Source organism: Colobus angolensis, unplaced genomic scaffold, assembly GCF_000951035.1.
Source record: "Colobus angolensis palliatus isolate OR3802 unplaced genomic scaffold, Cang.pa_1.0 Scaffold82, whole genome shotgun sequence".
Taxonomy (NCBI): Eukaryota; Metazoa; Chordata; class Mammalia; order Primates; family Cercopithecidae; genus Colobus; species Colobus angolensis.
In genome coordinates this window covers 4,417,419-4,435,644 of record NW_012122043.1, presented here as the reverse complement: position 1 = coordinate 4,435,644, position 18,226 = coordinate 4,417,419, and the positions used below count along the sequence as shown (strand labels likewise).

Here is an 18,226-nt window from a genome sequence, read left to right as displayed (position 1 = left end):
GAGCCTCTCCCGCGGGCTGGCTTCTGGCCCCGGAAGCGGGAGCGTTCACTTCTCTGCGAGTGGCTTCGTCTCCGCGGACAGAGCGCGCGCCCCCTGGCCCAGCCCGCGAGGGGCTCCCAGCGTGGTCCCCGAGCGTTTCCCGCCGGGTGGAGCGGGCCGAGCCCGGCAGGATGACCAGCCCCGCGGCCGCGCAAAGCCGGGAGATCGACTGTTTGAGCCCGGAAGCTCAGAGGCTGGTAAGAGGAAAGCGCTTCCGAAACTTTCTTTGCTGACTGCGGCAGGCTTTCAGGGCTTCCAGCTTGTTCGAGGTCAAGGGCAGGCGCAGGTGCCCGGGAGGCGTGGGGTGGGCTCCGGCGGGACCCCAGCGCGGTGGGAGCGGGCGCAGTGGGTGCGGGTCCGTGAGTGGCCCCGGCAAGCGGCGTTCCCTTGTGAGCTGGGAAGCACATTTTATTGTGGGACGCCACCTCTAAGGACGAAAAGGCACGATAGTCTCTCCCCGCCCGAGGTGGTGGGCTCCAGACAGGCTCTGGTCAGTTCTGTGCCCGGCCCAGAGTCACAGGGAGCTGCTAGTTTGCTGTTTTACAAAATACAGCACCAGGGACCGGGTGGCCAGAGCCGGTGCCCTCACCCGCGGGCTGGAACCACCGGGAAGTGGCTGGGGTGCTTTGGAGCACCCATCCCGCTCAGCACCTGAGGACCACCTCCCCCGAAGACCCCAGACGCCAAATTCACTCTGGCTTGTCTCCCGGGTCCGCCCAGCCCGGACAGTATCCTGCCTCTAGGATTTTGCCGTTGTCCAGCTCAATATGCAGTCATGGGACTATGGCTGTAGTTTGGCATTAAAATTGGGCAGGGGATGAGGCGGAGAGGCTTTGCAAATACACATTTTCATGCAGCTTGTGGTTGAACATGAATGGGAATAAAAGTGAAAGGGCGCACTTTGGAAAATAAATATAAAACCCTAGCTTTCAACTTAATCAGATGTTCGTGGGATCTTGGTAAAAGTATGAGCCCCAAACAATCACTCTTTCATCAGGTAGAAATTAATCATCTACTGGGTATGTGTGTAAGATTTAAGATGAATCAGACTGCCTTGACCTTGGGAGAGCTTATTAGGAAATGCCAGAGAGAGGTGTAGAAATAGTCTGATGAACGCATACTGAAAAGCCAGTTCTTTGCTTGTCAGATGGTGGCTGTTTTTTAAATGTCCATTTTAGTGTGGTTTTTCTGTGACCTCGTTTAAAACTCTGGCAGTGGGCCAGCCCTCTGGAGCTGGTTTTTACCCCTTCAACTAATTAGTTCCTAGGGGCCTGGGAAGAGAGACTCTTGAATCACCATCAGGGAAGGGTTCTTGAAAGAAGGAAGGTGGGAATGTGGCTGAGGGTGTTGGTGTTCTGAGGAGCAGCCTGGGACACCATAGATGGCAGGAGCAGGGTGGAGGTGAAGAGCCGCCTGCTGAACTGAGAGTCCTTGGAGAAGGGAAGAGTAAACATTGAGAACAGGATGTGAGGAAGCCAGAGACAGGCTGATCAGAGGAGTAAGTAGAGGCACACCTGAAGCTGCTAAGGCGCTGGCTACGGGGTCCATTACTTAAGGCTGGGAGCCTCCTGGACGGATCTGGGTTCAGATGACTTTGAGATGCTGCCGGGAAGAAGGGAGAGGAAAGTCTGGACTGCGTCCAACTGAGTAGGTATGTGATCATCCCAGGCCCACTGTGTCCCCCCCAGCTGCCACCCCCAGTTCCAAAACCCAATAAGCTCTGAAGACCAGAAGGTTTGTGTTTTGTTTTGTTTTTATAAGTTTGTGGCAGAATTTTAGCAGTGAGACTTGCCCTGACCAAGCGGGGGCGGGGGGGGGGGGCTATTTTTGGTCTTCATTTATCCCTCTTAGTGTGAATATTCATACATTTTCTTGTTGATGTCTTTGATTAAGGGCTGCTACTCTGGGTTGTACCAGAATATACGGTGTATGCGTCTTACTACGTTTCTAATGTCCAAAAATGCTGAATTCTGAAACATGGCCCCAAGGGTTTTCAGAGAGAAATTGTGAACCTGTAGGAGCTGTTCTTGGTAAATGGTAGCAAAAACTTTATCAGAGTGAGACATGGTGAACAAAAGCAAAACCCATTTCCTGTTAAGAGGTTAATGTTCAGGTAGGGAAGGAAATGTGCTGAATGGTGATGGGAATTGGGGGTCATCATGGGTTGGGGGTAGGGGCGTCAGCCAGCGGCTGCCCTGGGCTGTGGGCTGGGTATACCCATGGGAGAGTGGTAGTGGGCGTTTCACACTGGTTTGTGCTAGTTCATGTTCTGTGTTGTGTCCGTGGGTTCAGGGATGGGTCTCCCGTGGAAAGGCGGGACTGGGGGCCGCACCCATGCAGAGCAGAGCTGGGTCGGTCAGAGGAAGTGGATTTGGCAACTAGAAGACAAAAGCAGGATCTGAGTGGGAGCCTGGGCTTCTTCAGCAAGTGGGCACCGGCCCTGGAGCTGTAGGAGAGGGTCCAATGCGGACAGTGGAGAAACTGCATTTCTTCAGCTTTTGTAACTTCCCTGTGTTTGCGATGGCTTGTGTCACCCTGCTGTCTTTCCACATACTGATTAGCATGCAGCCCTTCTAAATGGCCAGCACCGTCCCAAGAAAGAGCTGTTAGGGGAGAGCGTGGACACACAGTCTCCCAAGTCGCATTATAGGTACCTGGTCCAGGGTCCCCAGGTCTGGGAGAGTGGAGTCTTGACCAGCGTGGGGATGAAGTTGGCATAAGGTGGGCTGGCCCTGCTCTAGCTCAGTCTGAGACGGTGGAGCCTGGAATCATATGGTGTGTTTTAGGCATGTCATTTCCCTGGGCAGGTGAGATATAAATATAGTAAAGTAGGTCTTCTCTAGTAGTATTGAGAGTGTCCTACTGGGGCAAAGATGGAGACTAAATTTCCCTTTTTCTGTAAGAGTCAGTTTCTGTTTAGCCTGAACTAATATCACACAGCGGAAGCCTCCTTAGCAAATTTCAAAAAACCCTGCAGTCTCAACTGCCACTTATGCTGAGCACAGGAAACCAAGTTATTTATAGTTGTAAAACGGTGTTTCAGCGAAGTTGATTGGAGTGTTACCTGATTAGAGCGAGATTCTTATCCAATCCCTACAGAATTGTGAGACAAAATGTTGGTGCAGTGTGTTTGCTCCTCAAAAGGCAATGTCCAAGAGGAACTTATCCCCGAAAAACCAGGCTCTGTGACTCAGCAAAGGAATTGTTTATGACTGGTTACTCATATGCCAGTGCTTCCAAAATATCTGCTCATATTTAAAGGAGTGATCTTGAAGCCCTGGAGGCCGTAATGTTTAGATTACTAACCTCTTCACCAGTCAGTAAGTCCGTTAATCTCACTACATGTTAGACATGGGAAAGGAGAAGAGGATTTTTACTACCTTACTGTTTTTACTGGAGGCCACCCAAATTTGAGCTTTTTTTTTTTTTTTTTTTAAATAAAGAAGCTTGTTTTCATGGAATGGACTTACTAGAACTTTTATTATTCAGACTACCTAGATACAATTAAGTAAATTCATTTCTTTCTCCCAAATTAAATATTTTGACTACATGCAAGATTTAATCATTCAAAATTGCCATGTATTTGATTATAGACTACTACTATAATCCCCCTGCCCCAGGCCAGATTCCAAAACGATAAACCAGAACACACACACACCCACACACACACACACACACACACACACACCCAGCAATGATATGTATTCTGAGACTCATTCATTCATTTTGGAAAGGGCCAGTGTTTGGAGTGGTTTCTCCTTGGTATTGTAACTTTACAACTTTAAAACTAGATAAGTAGTTTTCCCTTGAATCTAAAGTATAACTACTTTGTAATAGAGAAGTAATTTATCTTAAATCACTATAATGAAGATTTACTCTTAATTTTAACCAAAATGTTTCATTAATATGTTTGTGTAATGAAGATGATCAAAGTAACACCCCTTGTGATCCTTCTGTCTTTTTTACTGTATGTGGTAAGTGGCTGTGTGATTTTCCTAGGGAAAGGAGTGGGCTTTCCTGGTGGGTTGGGAACCTCTGTCCCCTTCCTCTGAAGTTTCCCCAGTTTTTCCTGCTGCTCTGCTAAGTGGGTGCCTTAGCATGCTTGCCTTCTCATTGTGCTGCTAAAACTTCTCTGGACTGGATTTATACTTAGGTCAGTAGCTGTCAAAGAAGACATTAAGGAGTGAAAGTAGCTAATATTTACCAAACCCCTGCCGCGCCCACCTGGTGTTTTATGCGAAGGTCTTCTCTAACCCTTGAGGTAACCTCATGGGGAGCAGATAGTTTTCTCTCAGTTCTTCAGATAAAGAGGAAACTGAGGCTCAGAAATGTCAGGGACTTTCCAAGCCCTCACAGCTAGTCAGCAGTGGAGCCGGTTCAGACCCAGGCCTGCTGACTCGGAACTGGTACTGATAAGTGTCACCGCTGTGTACAGTGCTGCAGGCAGGGGCTGGCAGGTAGTAAATGTGGAAGGCATATCTGTGGCGGCCACAGCTCCTGCTGCTGCTTTTGTCGCTGTTGTCAGCTTTTCTTTGCAGGCCTGCTGTCTCATACCCCAGTATTGGGGCTGAAGGATTTCTTTTTACCAAAGCTGCCTCTTAGGACAGAAGTCCTTGTCCTGAATGCATACTGAGAAGTCTTCATTCTATCAAACTTTTCTGTTCTTTGCCTGGTAATTTCCAGACAGAAGAGAGCATTCAAAGAACTTACTTTCTTTCTTTCTTTTTGAGACAGAGTCTCGCTTGGTCACCCAGGCTAGAGTGCAGTGGCACAATCTCAGCTCACTGCAACCTCCGTCTCCCAGGTTCAACTGATTCTCCTGCTTGCTTCAGACCTCCCAAGTAGCTGGGACTACAGGTGCCTGCCACGTCACCCGGCTAATTTTTGTATTTTTAGTAGAGATGGGGTTTCACCACGTTGGCCAGGGTGGTCTCAAACTCCTGACCTCAAGTGATCCTCCTGTCTTGGCCTCCCAAAGTGCTGGGATTACAGGTGTGAGCCACCACGCCCGACCCAATGAACTTTACTTTTCTACATAAGGAAAATAATGGTAGAAATGAAATAGCTGTGAAACTTGTTTTGCTATTTTTGTACCATGCTAAAATGTTAACTACTACTTATGTCGGCATATACCTGAGAGTCGCTGTGATTTAAGCCTTTTTATTTTTCTGGGTGTGATGTAACTCCTCCCCTCCCTCATCCAAGTAGACAAGTTCATGGAGGATAAACATGGCAGCTGATGTTTCTTTTACAGCTAGTTCCGGGGAACATCCGCTGAATATAGGAAAGATCGTCAGTCGCTGTGTGCTGCCCCAAGTACCAGGGAGTGCCCTGGTACTGGTGGAGCTCTCAGCCTTCTCAGAGGAAACAATTTCAATGTTTTTGTGAAACCCTAAAGGTCTGGGGTTTGTAGGACTATCTTGAGCAGAGCAGGCAAAGGTGAAGGGAGTGGAGCCCAGATATGCTGCCTGGAGGGAAACCTGTCACCTGGAGAGGAAGCGGCACAGGGGAGGCCCAGCCACGCTCGCCTCTCAGTCCCGCACATCTCTGTTAGTGGTAGTCATGGTTCTTCTTGTATTTCCAGCATGTTGAGGCAATTGAAGGAAATGTGAAGATTCATTCATCTCAGGAAAAGCAAAAAATGTATTAACAGCAAGAGTAGAAGTTCACTTGCAGGGAAGATACCGTGTAGCGTATTTATTTCTCAGTGCCAGTGTGGGCAGCTGCTAAGCCCAAGATTGTGTTGTAAGGTTTGAATAGGTCAGTGTGTAAGTCATCAATAAAGTAACATCAATCATTTTGTTCCTGATTAATATGTTTGCTATTTGAGTATGCGAAGTACTTTAAAGAAGCTTATTATTCTGAAAAGCAAAGCCTGGAGATTTCCAGTAGCAAAACAGAGAAGGTCTGTGGGCAATCTCAGTGTACAAATAATTCACCGCTGGCATAAAGACAAAGAATTTCAGAGGGGAAGGAAGCTCTTAAAGATTATGTCCCCTCCTACTTCTTTAATGAGGGCTCATGTTCAAAAACCTAGTAATTTATCCAGGCTCACATAACTGTAGGTGATAGGGCCCAAGCTGGAGGCTGTGGCTGGGTCTTCAGACTCCTTTCTTGACAGTCCCCACCGGTATAAACTCAGACTGAGAACAGTGCAGCCACAGCTGAGAGAGGCAGGTGGCACCCAGCATTTCTTGGACTTGTCTGCCAGGTCCCCTGAGTGCAGAGGACAGTATGCTGGCTCCTGGGGCCTGTGGGCCCCAGAGAAGCTAAAGCCTTCTTTGAAGGCTGCCGTTTTACCGTCAACTTTCGTGATAATTTCACAGTCTACTCCATAATTTGTTTGAGTTAATTTTGATGGAAACATGGTGTTAAGTAATCAGTTAAGCTTTGATCTCTAACTTTATGCCGTCCAAATCTTCATGATGGCCTGAGCACCAGGCACCCAGACCTGTGCTCTGAATCATGCCGGGGCTGGTTCATAGAGCGTGATGGAGAGATGACAGATCCACACTAGAGTTCTGAAGCTGTGGTTCTCAACCCTGTATTTTTACAAGTTCCTTGACTTCCTGACTAACCTGAAATGAAATGCATAGGTGATAAAATCAACCAGTGCACATAATTTCAAGTCAATGTAACATTTCCGTAAAAAATAAAATACAGGTAGTTTATAGTAACGTAATAAGAATTTTGATATAGAAATACTCAAGACCAGGTACACCAGCAGTTGGATGCAGTGGTGAGACCTGCACACACCTGTGCCTGCTGTCACAGGGAGGCTGACACAGTGTGTTGCGCTGAGACCCACACACCACCCCGCATGTTGCTGTCTATGATGTGACATTCTGAAAAGCTGACTAACTCTCAGGAAAGTTCTGAACGAAGCCAAGTATCATCTTCCCTCAATTTCCATGTCGATTGCATTCCTGGAATATTTCATGTATATTTGAACTGTGTAAAACATATTTTGAGTTTATATGTAAGTTGCAATAAGTTTGCAAATCCAAAAATTAAAAACAGTGGTTTTTCTTTTTTTTTTTTTTTTGAGATGGAGTTTCGTTCTGTCGCCCAGGCTGGAGTGCAATGGTGCAATCTCGGCTCACTGCGACTTCTGCCTCCCAGGTTCAAGTGATTCTCCTGCCTCAGCCTCCTGAGTAGCTGGGATTATAGGCATGTACCACCACACCCAGCTAATTTTGTATTTTTAGTAGAGATGGGGTTTTACCATGTTGGTCAGACTGATCTTGAACTCCTGACCTCAGATGATCTGCCTTCCTTGGCCTCCCAAAGTGCTGGGATTACAGGCATGAGCCACCGTGCCCGGCCGAAACAGTGGTTTTCCTATCTTCTTGAGCAGTCGAGGGAAAAGTTCTTCCCATTGCAGGCGTGTCTGAATGCGGGATGGTTGGCCGACTTGGCCCTGCCCCCCTGCCCCAATACCCTTCGCTTCTTCCCAATCTTTCTGACATCCCAATCCCCCCAACATTTCCAAAATGTCCTCTAAGTCAACACTCCTGCCACTGCCAGCTGCTACCCCAGAGTGCCCTGTGCCCGGTAACGATCGTTCTCACAGTCATGGCCGTAGGGAAGGCTCCCTTGTGGTTACTGGGGGACTTGGTGAGATTGCCTACATGAGCGTTTCTTTTGGAACTGAGATACAATGCACATGGCCTCTGGGGGACATGGGGTGGGTACGCGGAGTCGAGGCCAGCCTCCCTTGCGTTTCGGAGGCACTAGCCTTGTGCTGTCCGTTCTTGTCCGTGTCTGTGCAGGAGGACATCACCCAGCCCACTTGGTTGCTGTGAATAGCAAACTATTTTTAGAGGCTGCTGCATCTGAGGGTTGGGGGGTTTATAGAGAAAACAAAAGTTGGTGGCTGTGGCCACTCCTATAGCCAGGTGGCTCAGGAAAGGGATCCCGTGTCATAGCCTGGGTGCACCACGGCCCCTCCAGGAGCTTGATTCCTTCTTAGCTCAGGGGAAGACTCGCACAAGGACAGAGGCCCCTGCTTGTCTGTGAACAAACTGGCCTTTGTGGCCACTTCAGCCTTGGGCTGCATCATATTCCTGTTACATTCACGTGAGTGAACTTGAATTACATCCTTAACACTTTTCCAAAAAGGTTATAAACTAGACTGGTGACATATCATGGGGCCTGGAAAAATAACGCTGCTGCTTTTTCACTTCTCTGCTTGATGCTAAAACCTGGAGGCTAAAATGAATGTGTGTAATTAATTGGAGAACTTCCTCCTGTTTGTGGAGAGCTTTACCGCTGGCAAACGGCTTCTCTCCCTGAACAGCCCTGTGGGGCATCGTTTCCATCTGACATCTGAGGAGAGCTGCTGTTCACGGCCCAGTCCTCTGTCCATTGGCCCACTGGGTGTCCCTAATGTGCGCTAACAGGCTCCTGGCAAACGGCGGGCATGGCAGCCACGAATCTGCACGTGAGCCGTGTGCCCTAGGTCTCCCCCTGGGCTCCGCCGGGGGAGGTGGAGCGGGCCTCCGGTTCACAGGCGGTGCTTTCCAGGCTGCCGGGCTTTCTCAGCCTGGCTGGAAGGAGTGACGTCAGAGCGTTTCGCAGGAACTGCCTGCCCGAAAGCTGTGGCTCATAAACCCCTTCCAGCTTCTGTGTAGAATTCTGGACCCCCAGGGTATCACCAGAGAGTTTAAAAGCGGAGGAAGAACGTTTCCTGTGACTGCGGGGTGAGAGGCCCTGGGATCTGTAATTCCACACTAGGCTGGAACCCCAGAAAAGCTTCAATGCTCGGGAAATGTACGAGCGGCGCCAGGATCCCCGGAAGGAGTGTGGGGCTTTTTAAGCAAACTGCCCAGCAAGGCTCCTGCGGCACCTGCTGTCCCTCTGCCCGCAGTCAGGGCCCCTGGCCCACCAGTGTTGGTTGTGTTTCTGTTCTTTGAAGAGACCACGTGATGATCTTCTGGTAGGAGCCGTAAGAAGGATACAAATGCCATTAGAGCTGTTAGAGCCCCAGACGCCACTGGAATTGGAGTTCAGGGTGTTGGGCTGTCCCCACCCTTAGGCAGTACCCCCGCTGCCTACCACACCTCCAGCGCAGGCTGAGGCCAGTGAGGATGGAAGCACATGTGGGCTAGGCCAGGAGGGCGTGCGGGAGGGCTCTCCACTCTGCACTCCGCTGGGGCTTTCTCCTTGCGTCCTGGTCAATAATTTCTTCTCTCTCTGGTTCTCCTTGGCCTCAGCTCCCTGAGGAGCTGAGCCAGGCTGTCCCTGAGTTCCCTAATCCGGAAGAAGGGACGGCCATTATCTTTGGGTGACTGTCTTCTTGCAGTTGGGAATCTCTGGGGCTCTGAGCTGGAGGCCCGTGGGGGGCCCTGGAAGAACAGGCATGAGTTGAACTATTTACCTCACGGCCCTGTGTGCCCTGCCCCAGCAGAAGCCGTTTCTGCTGTGTGGTTCTGTCTAGGACTGGAGCCCCTCAGGGCCCTCTGCATGCTGTGGGATCCCATTGCAAAGCACCTCCTAACATGTGCTTCTGTCTGTGGCTGGGGTTGGGGCTGGGGATGGTGACTTCTTCACGCAGTCTTCCGCAGGCCTCTCCAGCCTGGCTCCCGAGATGCCACGCCCGGTCTGTGCAGCCCAGAGAAGACCCTGCAGGGGGATAAGGGTCACTTTGGTTGCTTGTCGCCCCATGTGGCCTTTGGCCCGGCGCCTGGCAGATGGGGCTCCCATGGAGTTGCCCCCACAGACTCGGACTCCATAGCAGGCTGTGGGGCTGGCATCGAGGATGTGGCTGGGAGAACCTAGCTGTCTTTTTAGCCATTTGTTTCGGAGGCCCTGGGGGTCATACTTGTGCTTCCTTGTGTGTTTTAGATCTCTTATCACATACACACCACCTCCATATTAGAGGGTTGTCATACTCACATATGGTGAAAGAAGACACAAAAGTGCAGTTCTGGAGTCGAGGTTCGGCTTTCTAGGGTTAGGACAAGGAGGCAACTCTGATAGTAAATGGAACCTTTTTTTCCCAGCCACCCCCACCCTCAAAGACTATCTTGCTGTAAGACCCAGTTCCTGTAAAACTGTCTGTGGGGTCCCTGGCCAGGGTGGGTGGGATCCCGGGGAAAGGGCCGAGCTGTGTGCTCTGAACAGGAATGCTTCTGGACCAACCGTTGTGGGCGTTCCTGGGAAGCCAGGGAGCCTGGATCTTGTCAGAGGAGCTCCGGTCAGCTCCTCCCTCTGCTCCATCCTAACCCCACGGGCAGCAGCAGGAGCTGAGAGAGGACACGGTGGGGCAGCGCTGCAAAACCCAGCAGCAAAACCCAGCAGCAGGGCCACCTTCCAGCAGCAGAAAGCATGAGTTTTGGTTTTGGGACTCTTTCATTTCCTTCCTTCCTTTCTTTCTTTTTTAAATTTTTGCTCTTTGTTATGAAACATTGCAACCAGACCGAGCTGTGCATGGCCTGCTGCAAGCAGGGGCCCTTATCTTGAATGACCCCACATGCTGGGCAAGGAGGGGGCGGGGGAGGGGCTTGTGGGAACCCAGATCTGGGGTGGGACTGAGCCAACAGTTTAAAGAGCCTTGTACCCCCACTACCCAGCCTCAACAATTGTTCGCTTACAGCCATTTACACCCCACCCAGGTTTTTTGAAGACAAGTCAGAGGGAGATAATGTCCCTGTACTCCTGAATGTGTTAGTACCTCAGCAGAGATAGTATGGGCAGAGAAGGGGGGCTTCAGGGTGTAGGACCCCAGGAGCAGACGAGTGTTCGCTCTTTCCCTGTTGGTTCCTGCGGGGTAGGGACAGACCAGCCCCCATGGACCCTAGTGAGGGCCATGCCAAGAAGCTGCTATTCTAATCTCATCAGTGGAGGACCCAGCAAGCCCGGATGGGGTGAAAGAATGACTCAACCTGCAGGCCATTTGGGGTATGCGCAGTCTGGTCTCCTGAGTTCTCTGAAGCCCTGTGCAGGTTTTGCTTTGTATCCTAAATTCCACGGGCCCGGACTCTGCCCCTGGGCTTGATCCTCTGCAGCCCAGCCCGTTCCCGTCCCCATGCTGGAAGCAGCCTCTCAACTCGCTGCCTGGGTTTCCTGTGGCTCTCCCCACCCCATACCTGCTCCCCACATTTCTATCAGAGCCCTGTTTCTAAAACAAAAGTCAGATTCCGCTGTGTTCTTAAAACCCTTCAGTGGTTCTGAATTCTTTCAAGACAAAGTTCCAGATATGGAGGCTCAGGGCGAGGGTCTGCACCCCAGGTGTCTGCACGCCTTGTCACCAGCCCCTGGTCGCAGCCACCCGGCTCTGCTTGTCCTGTTTCAGGGTCCGGCTTAGGGCTCCTGTCCTGCGGACACCTTCCGCAGTCCCCCAGGGTTGGGTCAAGTTCTCCACAGCAGCCCCCGTCCCCGCCCCACGTTTCTTCCCCCATATGGTCCTCATCACATGTACATTGTCACCAGGCGCTTTGCCTGTTTCCCAGGAGACTGGACACCTAAACCGCATTTTGGAAATCCCTCCCACCATCTCAAGCGGTGCTGAGACACCATCATGCATTGCCAGCACAGTGCGTTCCTGTGACCCCCGCGGGCCATGGTTAGCCCGCAGGCTACTCACAGAAAGTGACAGGCCGTGTTCCGAAACTCTTCAAGCAGTCTGACATGGCTGTGGCCCTTCGTGAGATTTTATATTTTACAAAAGTGTCAGTCGATAAAGGATTCGTCCTGCACCACCGGAGCACTGGCCTGAGGTTCCCTGATCCCTGAGAACCCGCATCTGCACGGTCAGCACTCTCCCCACTGTCTGTCATCTGCTGTGCCCTGTCAGGCTGTTGTACCATTCTTCACAGTGTCTCTGTTTGGGGAAGAATTTTGTCGAAACTCTGCAGATTTTCTTTTCTTTCTTTCTTTTTTTTTTTTTTCAAGACAGAGTCTTGCTCTGTCTCCCAGGCTGGAGTGCAGTGGCGCGATCTTGGCTTACTGCAAGCTCCACCTCCTAGGTTCACGCAATTCTTCTGCCTCAGCCTCCTGAGTAGCTGGGATTACGGGCACCCACCACCACACCCAGCTAATTTTTTGTACTTTTAGTAGAGACAGGGTTTCACCATGTTGGCCAGGCTGGTCTCAATCTCCCAACCTCAGGTGATTCGCCTGCCTCAGCCCCCGCAAAGTGCTGGGATTGCAGGTGTGAGCCACCACGCCTGGCCAACTCTGCAGATTTTCCTTCAAGCATCTTAAGCGAGTGGCAAGAGTTATTCTGTGGCTAAGTGTGTAGTTTTGTGTTCGTGAAGATGGTCATGCGTGGGGGTTTTGTGCCAGTTTAAATGCTGGCTCATATATTTGTTGGTGTTTAGTCAGGCAGATTCCAAGAATTGCCTGTAAACTAAGTTGCCACTTCCGGTATTGCCAGCACTTTGTTTTCCACATATGAGTCACGTGAGGATCGTAAGGGTGGAGATGTTCTAGAAGGCGGGGTTGCAAGGATTTGGAATTGTATTCAGTGACAAATGGACTTCTTTCTGAATTCTAATGTAAGGTGGAGATCGCCATAGTTGACCTGCCCTGGAGGTGGGCGCATGTCCTCCTGAGGAATTGATGCCATAACATGGTCTATCCATGGGGTTCCTTTGTCAGCCCAAGCCCATGTGCCTCCCAGCAAAGGTCATTGTTTTTTAGTCTTTAAATGTCATTATCCCCAAGTGAGGGACAGGGTAGACCTGTTAGGCCGAAGGCAGGCCGTGATGGGAACCTTTTCCTTGGTGGAGGGCAGGCCCCCAAGAGCAGCTGAGTCTGACATTGTTTTGGAGTCTTGAGAGTCTGGAGGGGGGACGCCTGACAGGGAGCCCCCAGGTGGAATTACTGCATGCTCAGGCAGGCGAGCTCTGCAAGGACCTTTGACCAGACCCAAGCAGAGCTAAGCTGGAATAAGGTGGGGAGCTGGGCAGGCAGGCAGGGAAGTGGGTGGGCATGCAGGTGCCTGGGATCCCACTCAGCTCACAGAGATACTCTCCCTGTGAGAGCAGGAGTCACCTCAGACCTCCTCTCCTTCTGTTATCTGCTAGTGTGTAATAAATATCCACAATTCAGCGGCTTAGGATAACACATAGTTATGATCTCACAGTTTCTGTGGTCGGGAGTCTGGGCACATTGACCAAGCGCAGTGGCTCATGCTGGTAATCCCAGCACTTTGGGAGGCTGAGGCAGGCGAATGGCATGAACCCAGGAGTTTGAGACCAGCCTGGGCAATGTGGCAAAACCCTGTCTCTATAAAAAAGACAAAAATTAGCCGGGTGTGGTGGCACCTGCCCTGTAGTGCCGGCTACTTGGGAGGCTGAGATGGGAGAATCACTTGAACCTGGGAGGCGGAGGTTGCAGTGAGCTGTGATCACGCCACTCCAGCCTGGGTGACAGAGGGAGACCCTGTCTCGGAAAAAAGAAAAAAAAAAAAAAGAGCCTGGACTCAGCCCCACTGGGCCCTGTGTTCAGGTCTCACAAGGCTACAACCAAGGTGTCGGCCGCTCTGGGGTCTTTCTGGAGTTTGGGCCTCTCTTCTGAGCCACATTTTTGTTGGAAGAATTCAGTTCCTTGTGGTTGTAGGACTGAGGTCACTGTTCTGCTGGTGTCAGTCAGCCAGGGGTTGCTCTCAGCTCGTCGAGTCCCTCCTACTGGGCAGCTTGCTTTCTCAAAGCCAGCAAGGACACTCTGCCTTCTAGACCGTCTTTTAAAGGGCTCTCCTGATTAGGGCAGGCCCACAGGATAATCTGTCTTTTGAGCAAGGCAGTCAACTGATGAAGGATCTTAATTATTATTTTTTAATACTCTTTGCCACGTAATACAGCCTAATTACAGTGGTGTCATCCATTATGTCCATGGTCCCACACACTCAGTGGGAGAGGGGTATGCAGGGCAGGTACTCTGGTGGTGGGAGTCTTGGGGACCAGCCCACAATTCCACGGTCCCACACAGTGGGAGACGGCTACGCAGGGTGTGTACACCAGAGTCTTGAGGACCAACCCAGAATTCGGCCGACTGCCCTTGTCTCTCCCTCCATTCCCTTCTGGTGCCCTTCTTTCCCCCAACCCTTTCCTCTTTCTTACATCTCACCCCTCTGCTCCCCTTCTTCTTTCCGTATGGCCTCCCTTCTCTTTTCCTGGCCCCTCCTCTCTGTTCTTCTGCCCCCCAACCCCCAAGCTGGTGGGCTGTGGCTGCTTTGAAACCTCATATCTGCTCTGAACTGACTTAGAAACTGAGCCAATGGCACAGTCACATGCCCTACTAGGAAGGGCTGCCCTTGGCGTGGCATTGGTCACTTTGCTGGCCCATTGGTAGGGCTGTAGGACGTCACTCTAATGCCTTTCCTTCTCTGTCTCCTTCCTCTTTGCTAGATCTTTGTATAGACCCAAGAGGCCTTTCTTTTGTTTGAGACAAGGTCTCACTCTGTCACCCAGGCTGGAGTGCAGTGGCACAATCACAGCTCACTACAACCTCAACTTCCCAGGCTCCAGTGATCCTCCCACCTCAGCCTCCCAAGTAGCTGGCACCACAGGTGTGTGCTACCACACCTGGCTAATTTTTGTACTGTTGGTAGAGACAGGGTTTTACCATGTTACCCAGGCTGGTCTCGAACTCTTGACCTCAAGAGATCCACCTGCCACGGCCTCCCAAAGTGCTAGGATTCCAGGCCTGAGCCACCATGCCTAGCCTGGCCCCAATAGGCCCTTCACACCATGTATTATGGTCTTGGAAATTGAAAATGGCAACAAGGTATCAAACTCTTGATGCAATTGTGATTTTTGACACCCCTTGATTTGAAAGACATGGGGTGGGTTGATAAAGGAGCGAAGTGAATAGAACAGATTCCTCATGAGGACACAAGCCAGGCAACCTCAAGACGACAGATCAAGTATGGCCAGTTTGCAACTTAGAGTAAACTTGAGAAAGAAGATACATCTGTAATACAGTGTAAGTCTAGGACGGGAGAGATGGATGTCCCTGTCAGGACCACCCCCATGCCAGGAGCTTGCTAGCCACCTCGGAAGTCCCATTTTAATATTATCTAGGAGCCAGTTGTGGTGGTGCAAACCTGTAGTCCCAGCTACTCAGGAGGCTGAGGCAGGTTGCTACAACCCAGGAGTTCCTGGCTGCAGTGAGCTGTGATCACACCTGTGAATACACACGCACTGCACTTCAGCCTGGGCGACAGAACAAGACCCCATCCCCAAAGGAAGAAGAAAAAAAAAAAAAAGGAAGAAAAAAAGGAAAACATTATGCAAGACGTCTGAAAACTGTGTTTAACTGTGTTTATAGAACCATTGGTGGAAGGATTACAGACGTATTCTCAAAAACACTTAAGTAGAAAGAGGGTGGGGTTTATTTGATACCAGAAAACCTACATTCAGTAACATGCCATCGAGCTTACTGGGTTGTTGTATCACATGAAACGGTGCATACGCATGCGGTTTGTAAACTGTTTTGTAAGTCGTTTGTAGAAACAGTTCAGATGCCAAGCTCGATAGCATCATGTCCATTCCTGCTCAAGCATTTGAAACGTTCTCATGGAGCAGAATGTGGCAGAACAGCTACAAGCTGAAAAATACTTATATGGAGGCTAATTTTTTAGTGCAAGGAAGGACTCCAACAGCTAGAACCATTCTGCTGTGATCTACATTGTGTTGGGAAAAGATGGACTCCTGGCACGGCTGTGTTGAAGGGGAAGCTGAGAGTGCGTGTGTGCTGAGAAGTGACTGGATGGGAGTTCGCTGGGATTACAGTCCCAGCTCCATGCCAGCCAGCCCTATGACCTCAGATGGGTCTGGCAGCTTCTCCAGGCCTCCACTTTCTGCTCTGTAAAGTGAGGGATTGAACTGGAAACCTGGAGTAGCATCCAGCTGTTAACACTCCGCTCCATGCGTCTGTCAGAGCTCCAGAGGGAGGCTGACTGCCCAGCCCTACGACTTACAGGCTGTGTGACCTCAGGCAAGTTACTTACCTTCTCTGTGCCTTAGTTCCCTCATATTTAAACTGGGGATGGTAACAGTCTCTGCCTAATGAGGCTATTTCAGGGAGTACATGGCATCATATCCATAAAGCTCTTAGAATAGTTCCTGCCTAGCATGTGGTAAGGGCTTGATAAATGGTAGCAGTTCTTATAACGACTATTTCTGTTGCTCGTGACCACCCTTTTACTCTATTAGTCTGGAATTTATTGCTGTATATCTGTTAAACTCTGAACAAGATTTTCTTTCCGTATCATCACTGCTGACCCTCCACTGGGATGGTGCCCGCTGCTCTGTCCTCTAATAAGATACGCTGTCTGTTTCAGGCGGAGGCCCGGCTCGCTGCAAAACGGGCGGCCCGCGCGGAGGCTCGTGAGATCCGCATGAAGGAGCTGGAGCGGCAGCAGAAGGAGGTAACGTTTGGGACTCCTTGTTGGGTCTTTTCACAGTGATTTGCGTTCTGGGCCCAGCGTGCAAGGGCAGGCACCTGTTGCTGCAGACGCACCTGGCTGGCTCACATTGCTCATGGTCGGAGTGCGTTTGTACCTGTGACTTCTGCCCAAGGTCAGGCCGGGAGTGCACATAGCTAGCACGGATATCAGGCATGCCTGCTCAGACCTGCTGGCTCCTGAGAGGGGCTTAGAAGCCTCTTGCCTGTGAAGATCGTCGTTTCCGGCTGCAAGGAGCCAAAATGTTCCGGGTCTGAGCTTTAAGTTCTAACTGTTGTACTAGAATCTAGATTCTCTGGATTAAAGTAGAAAAGAAGAATGGATTAATGAGTTTTTAAACTGGCCAAATTGTTTTGTTTAAAAATATGTCCCCCGTGGTCTGTACCGTGTTGGTCACACACGGGCTCCAGGTTTCAGGATATCTAGAGCTCCTGTGTGATAGAGAGACAGGAAGGAACACATGGATGAAGCAGGCAGGGAAGAAATTCCTCCCTGGGAAAATGGCTGGCAATGTGTTGACACACCTGCTCAAGCCATTTGCAAGTTATTTTCATCATCTTGAGCTGGAGCTGGGAGTCGTTTCCGACAGCATGAGGGTTCTTTAACTCACAGTTATGGTGTGACCTTTTCTATGACCTCAGAGACATAGAAGCTGAGACCCCACTCAGTCCATGTTCTCCCGTGGGCCATGCCCTGGGGCCAAGGGACCGTCCACACCCGAGCCCGCCCCCAAGGGCTTTTCTTCTTAAGAAGATTTGAATTTATTTTGTTAGACAGAAGTAACCAGCTGCCTTCCCCAGGGTTGATTTTCTTGTTTGGCTTACATAGCCAAATGTAAAAAGGCGAGCCAGTGTTTAAAACCAGTAAGATTTCCAATAAAAACCTGAATTTCCAGATTCTCTTACGGTGGTTGTAGATTCCGCCACATTCCCAGCAAAGACCAAGCTGGCCAAGCTGGCCACATTCCCTGCAGGGTTGGGGCCCTGCTGCCGGTCGAACGTGCTCATTGCCCTCTGCTGCTAGGAGTTTGCCGCTTCGTGTAGAAACCTGCATGAAGCTGGGCAGTGTCACCGAGCCCTGGGAACCGTCCTGCACGCTCAAGCTCTGGTATCCATAGTGGTGCCGGAGGCCACTAGAAGGAATAGTGCTTTTATTCTGAACTGGTTTTTAAATATGTATATGTATAATTTTTTTTTTTTTTTTTTTTTGAGATCAAGTCTTGCTCTGTTGCCCAGGCTGGAGTACAGTGACATAAGCTCCGCTCACTGTAACCTCTGCCTTCAGATTCAAGCGATTGTCATGCCTTAGCCTCCCGAGTAACTGGGATTATAGGTGCTCACCACCATGCCTGGCTAATTTTTGTATTTTTAATAGAGACGGGTTTTCACCATGTTGGCCAGACTGGTCTCAAACTCCTGATCTCAGGTGATCCTCCCGCCTTGACCTCCTGGCCTCCCAAAGTGCTAGGATTACAGGCGTGAGCCACCACACCTGGCTTAAATATATATATTTTAAATGACAATTTCAAGTGCTTTTTCACACTGCCCAGTATCAGTGTCTCTGTAGAAATGTCTGTTCATACCTCAGCGGACACTCTCAAGCTCCTTGTGTGCGGGACACTGCTGGCCCCTTCCGTCTGTTTTAGAAACCTGACAGCAGCAGGTGGGCAAGGTGGTTAATTTGGCGGGCAGTGGCCCCTGTTTCTTAGGACACACCACCGTGTGAGCGGGCGGCTGCCTCTTTCTCCAGAGCCAGAAGCCACCCCCTCAGGCT

At 50.5% G+C, this 18,226-nt stretch overlaps 1 protein-coding gene across 5 annotated transcripts in view; it reads left to right on the top strand.

Moving 5' to 3' along the window:
- Positions 1-6: 6 nt before the first annotated feature.
- LRRFIP1 (leucine rich repeat (in FLII) interacting protein 1) overlaps positions 7-18,226 on the top strand; it is a 96,612-nt gene continuing 78,392 nt past the window's right edge. For all 5 annotated transcript variants that reach the window (XM_011929604.1, XM_011929603.1, XM_011929602.1 and 2 more), the window contains exons 1-2: positions 7-236; positions 16,331-16,417. In XM_011929604.1, the coding sequence (XP_011784994.1) occupies positions 171-236; positions 16,331-16,417 (153 nt within the window). In that variant the 5' untranslated portion in view covers positions 7-170. The remainder of the gene's footprint in view (positions 237-16,330; positions 16,418-18,226) is intronic.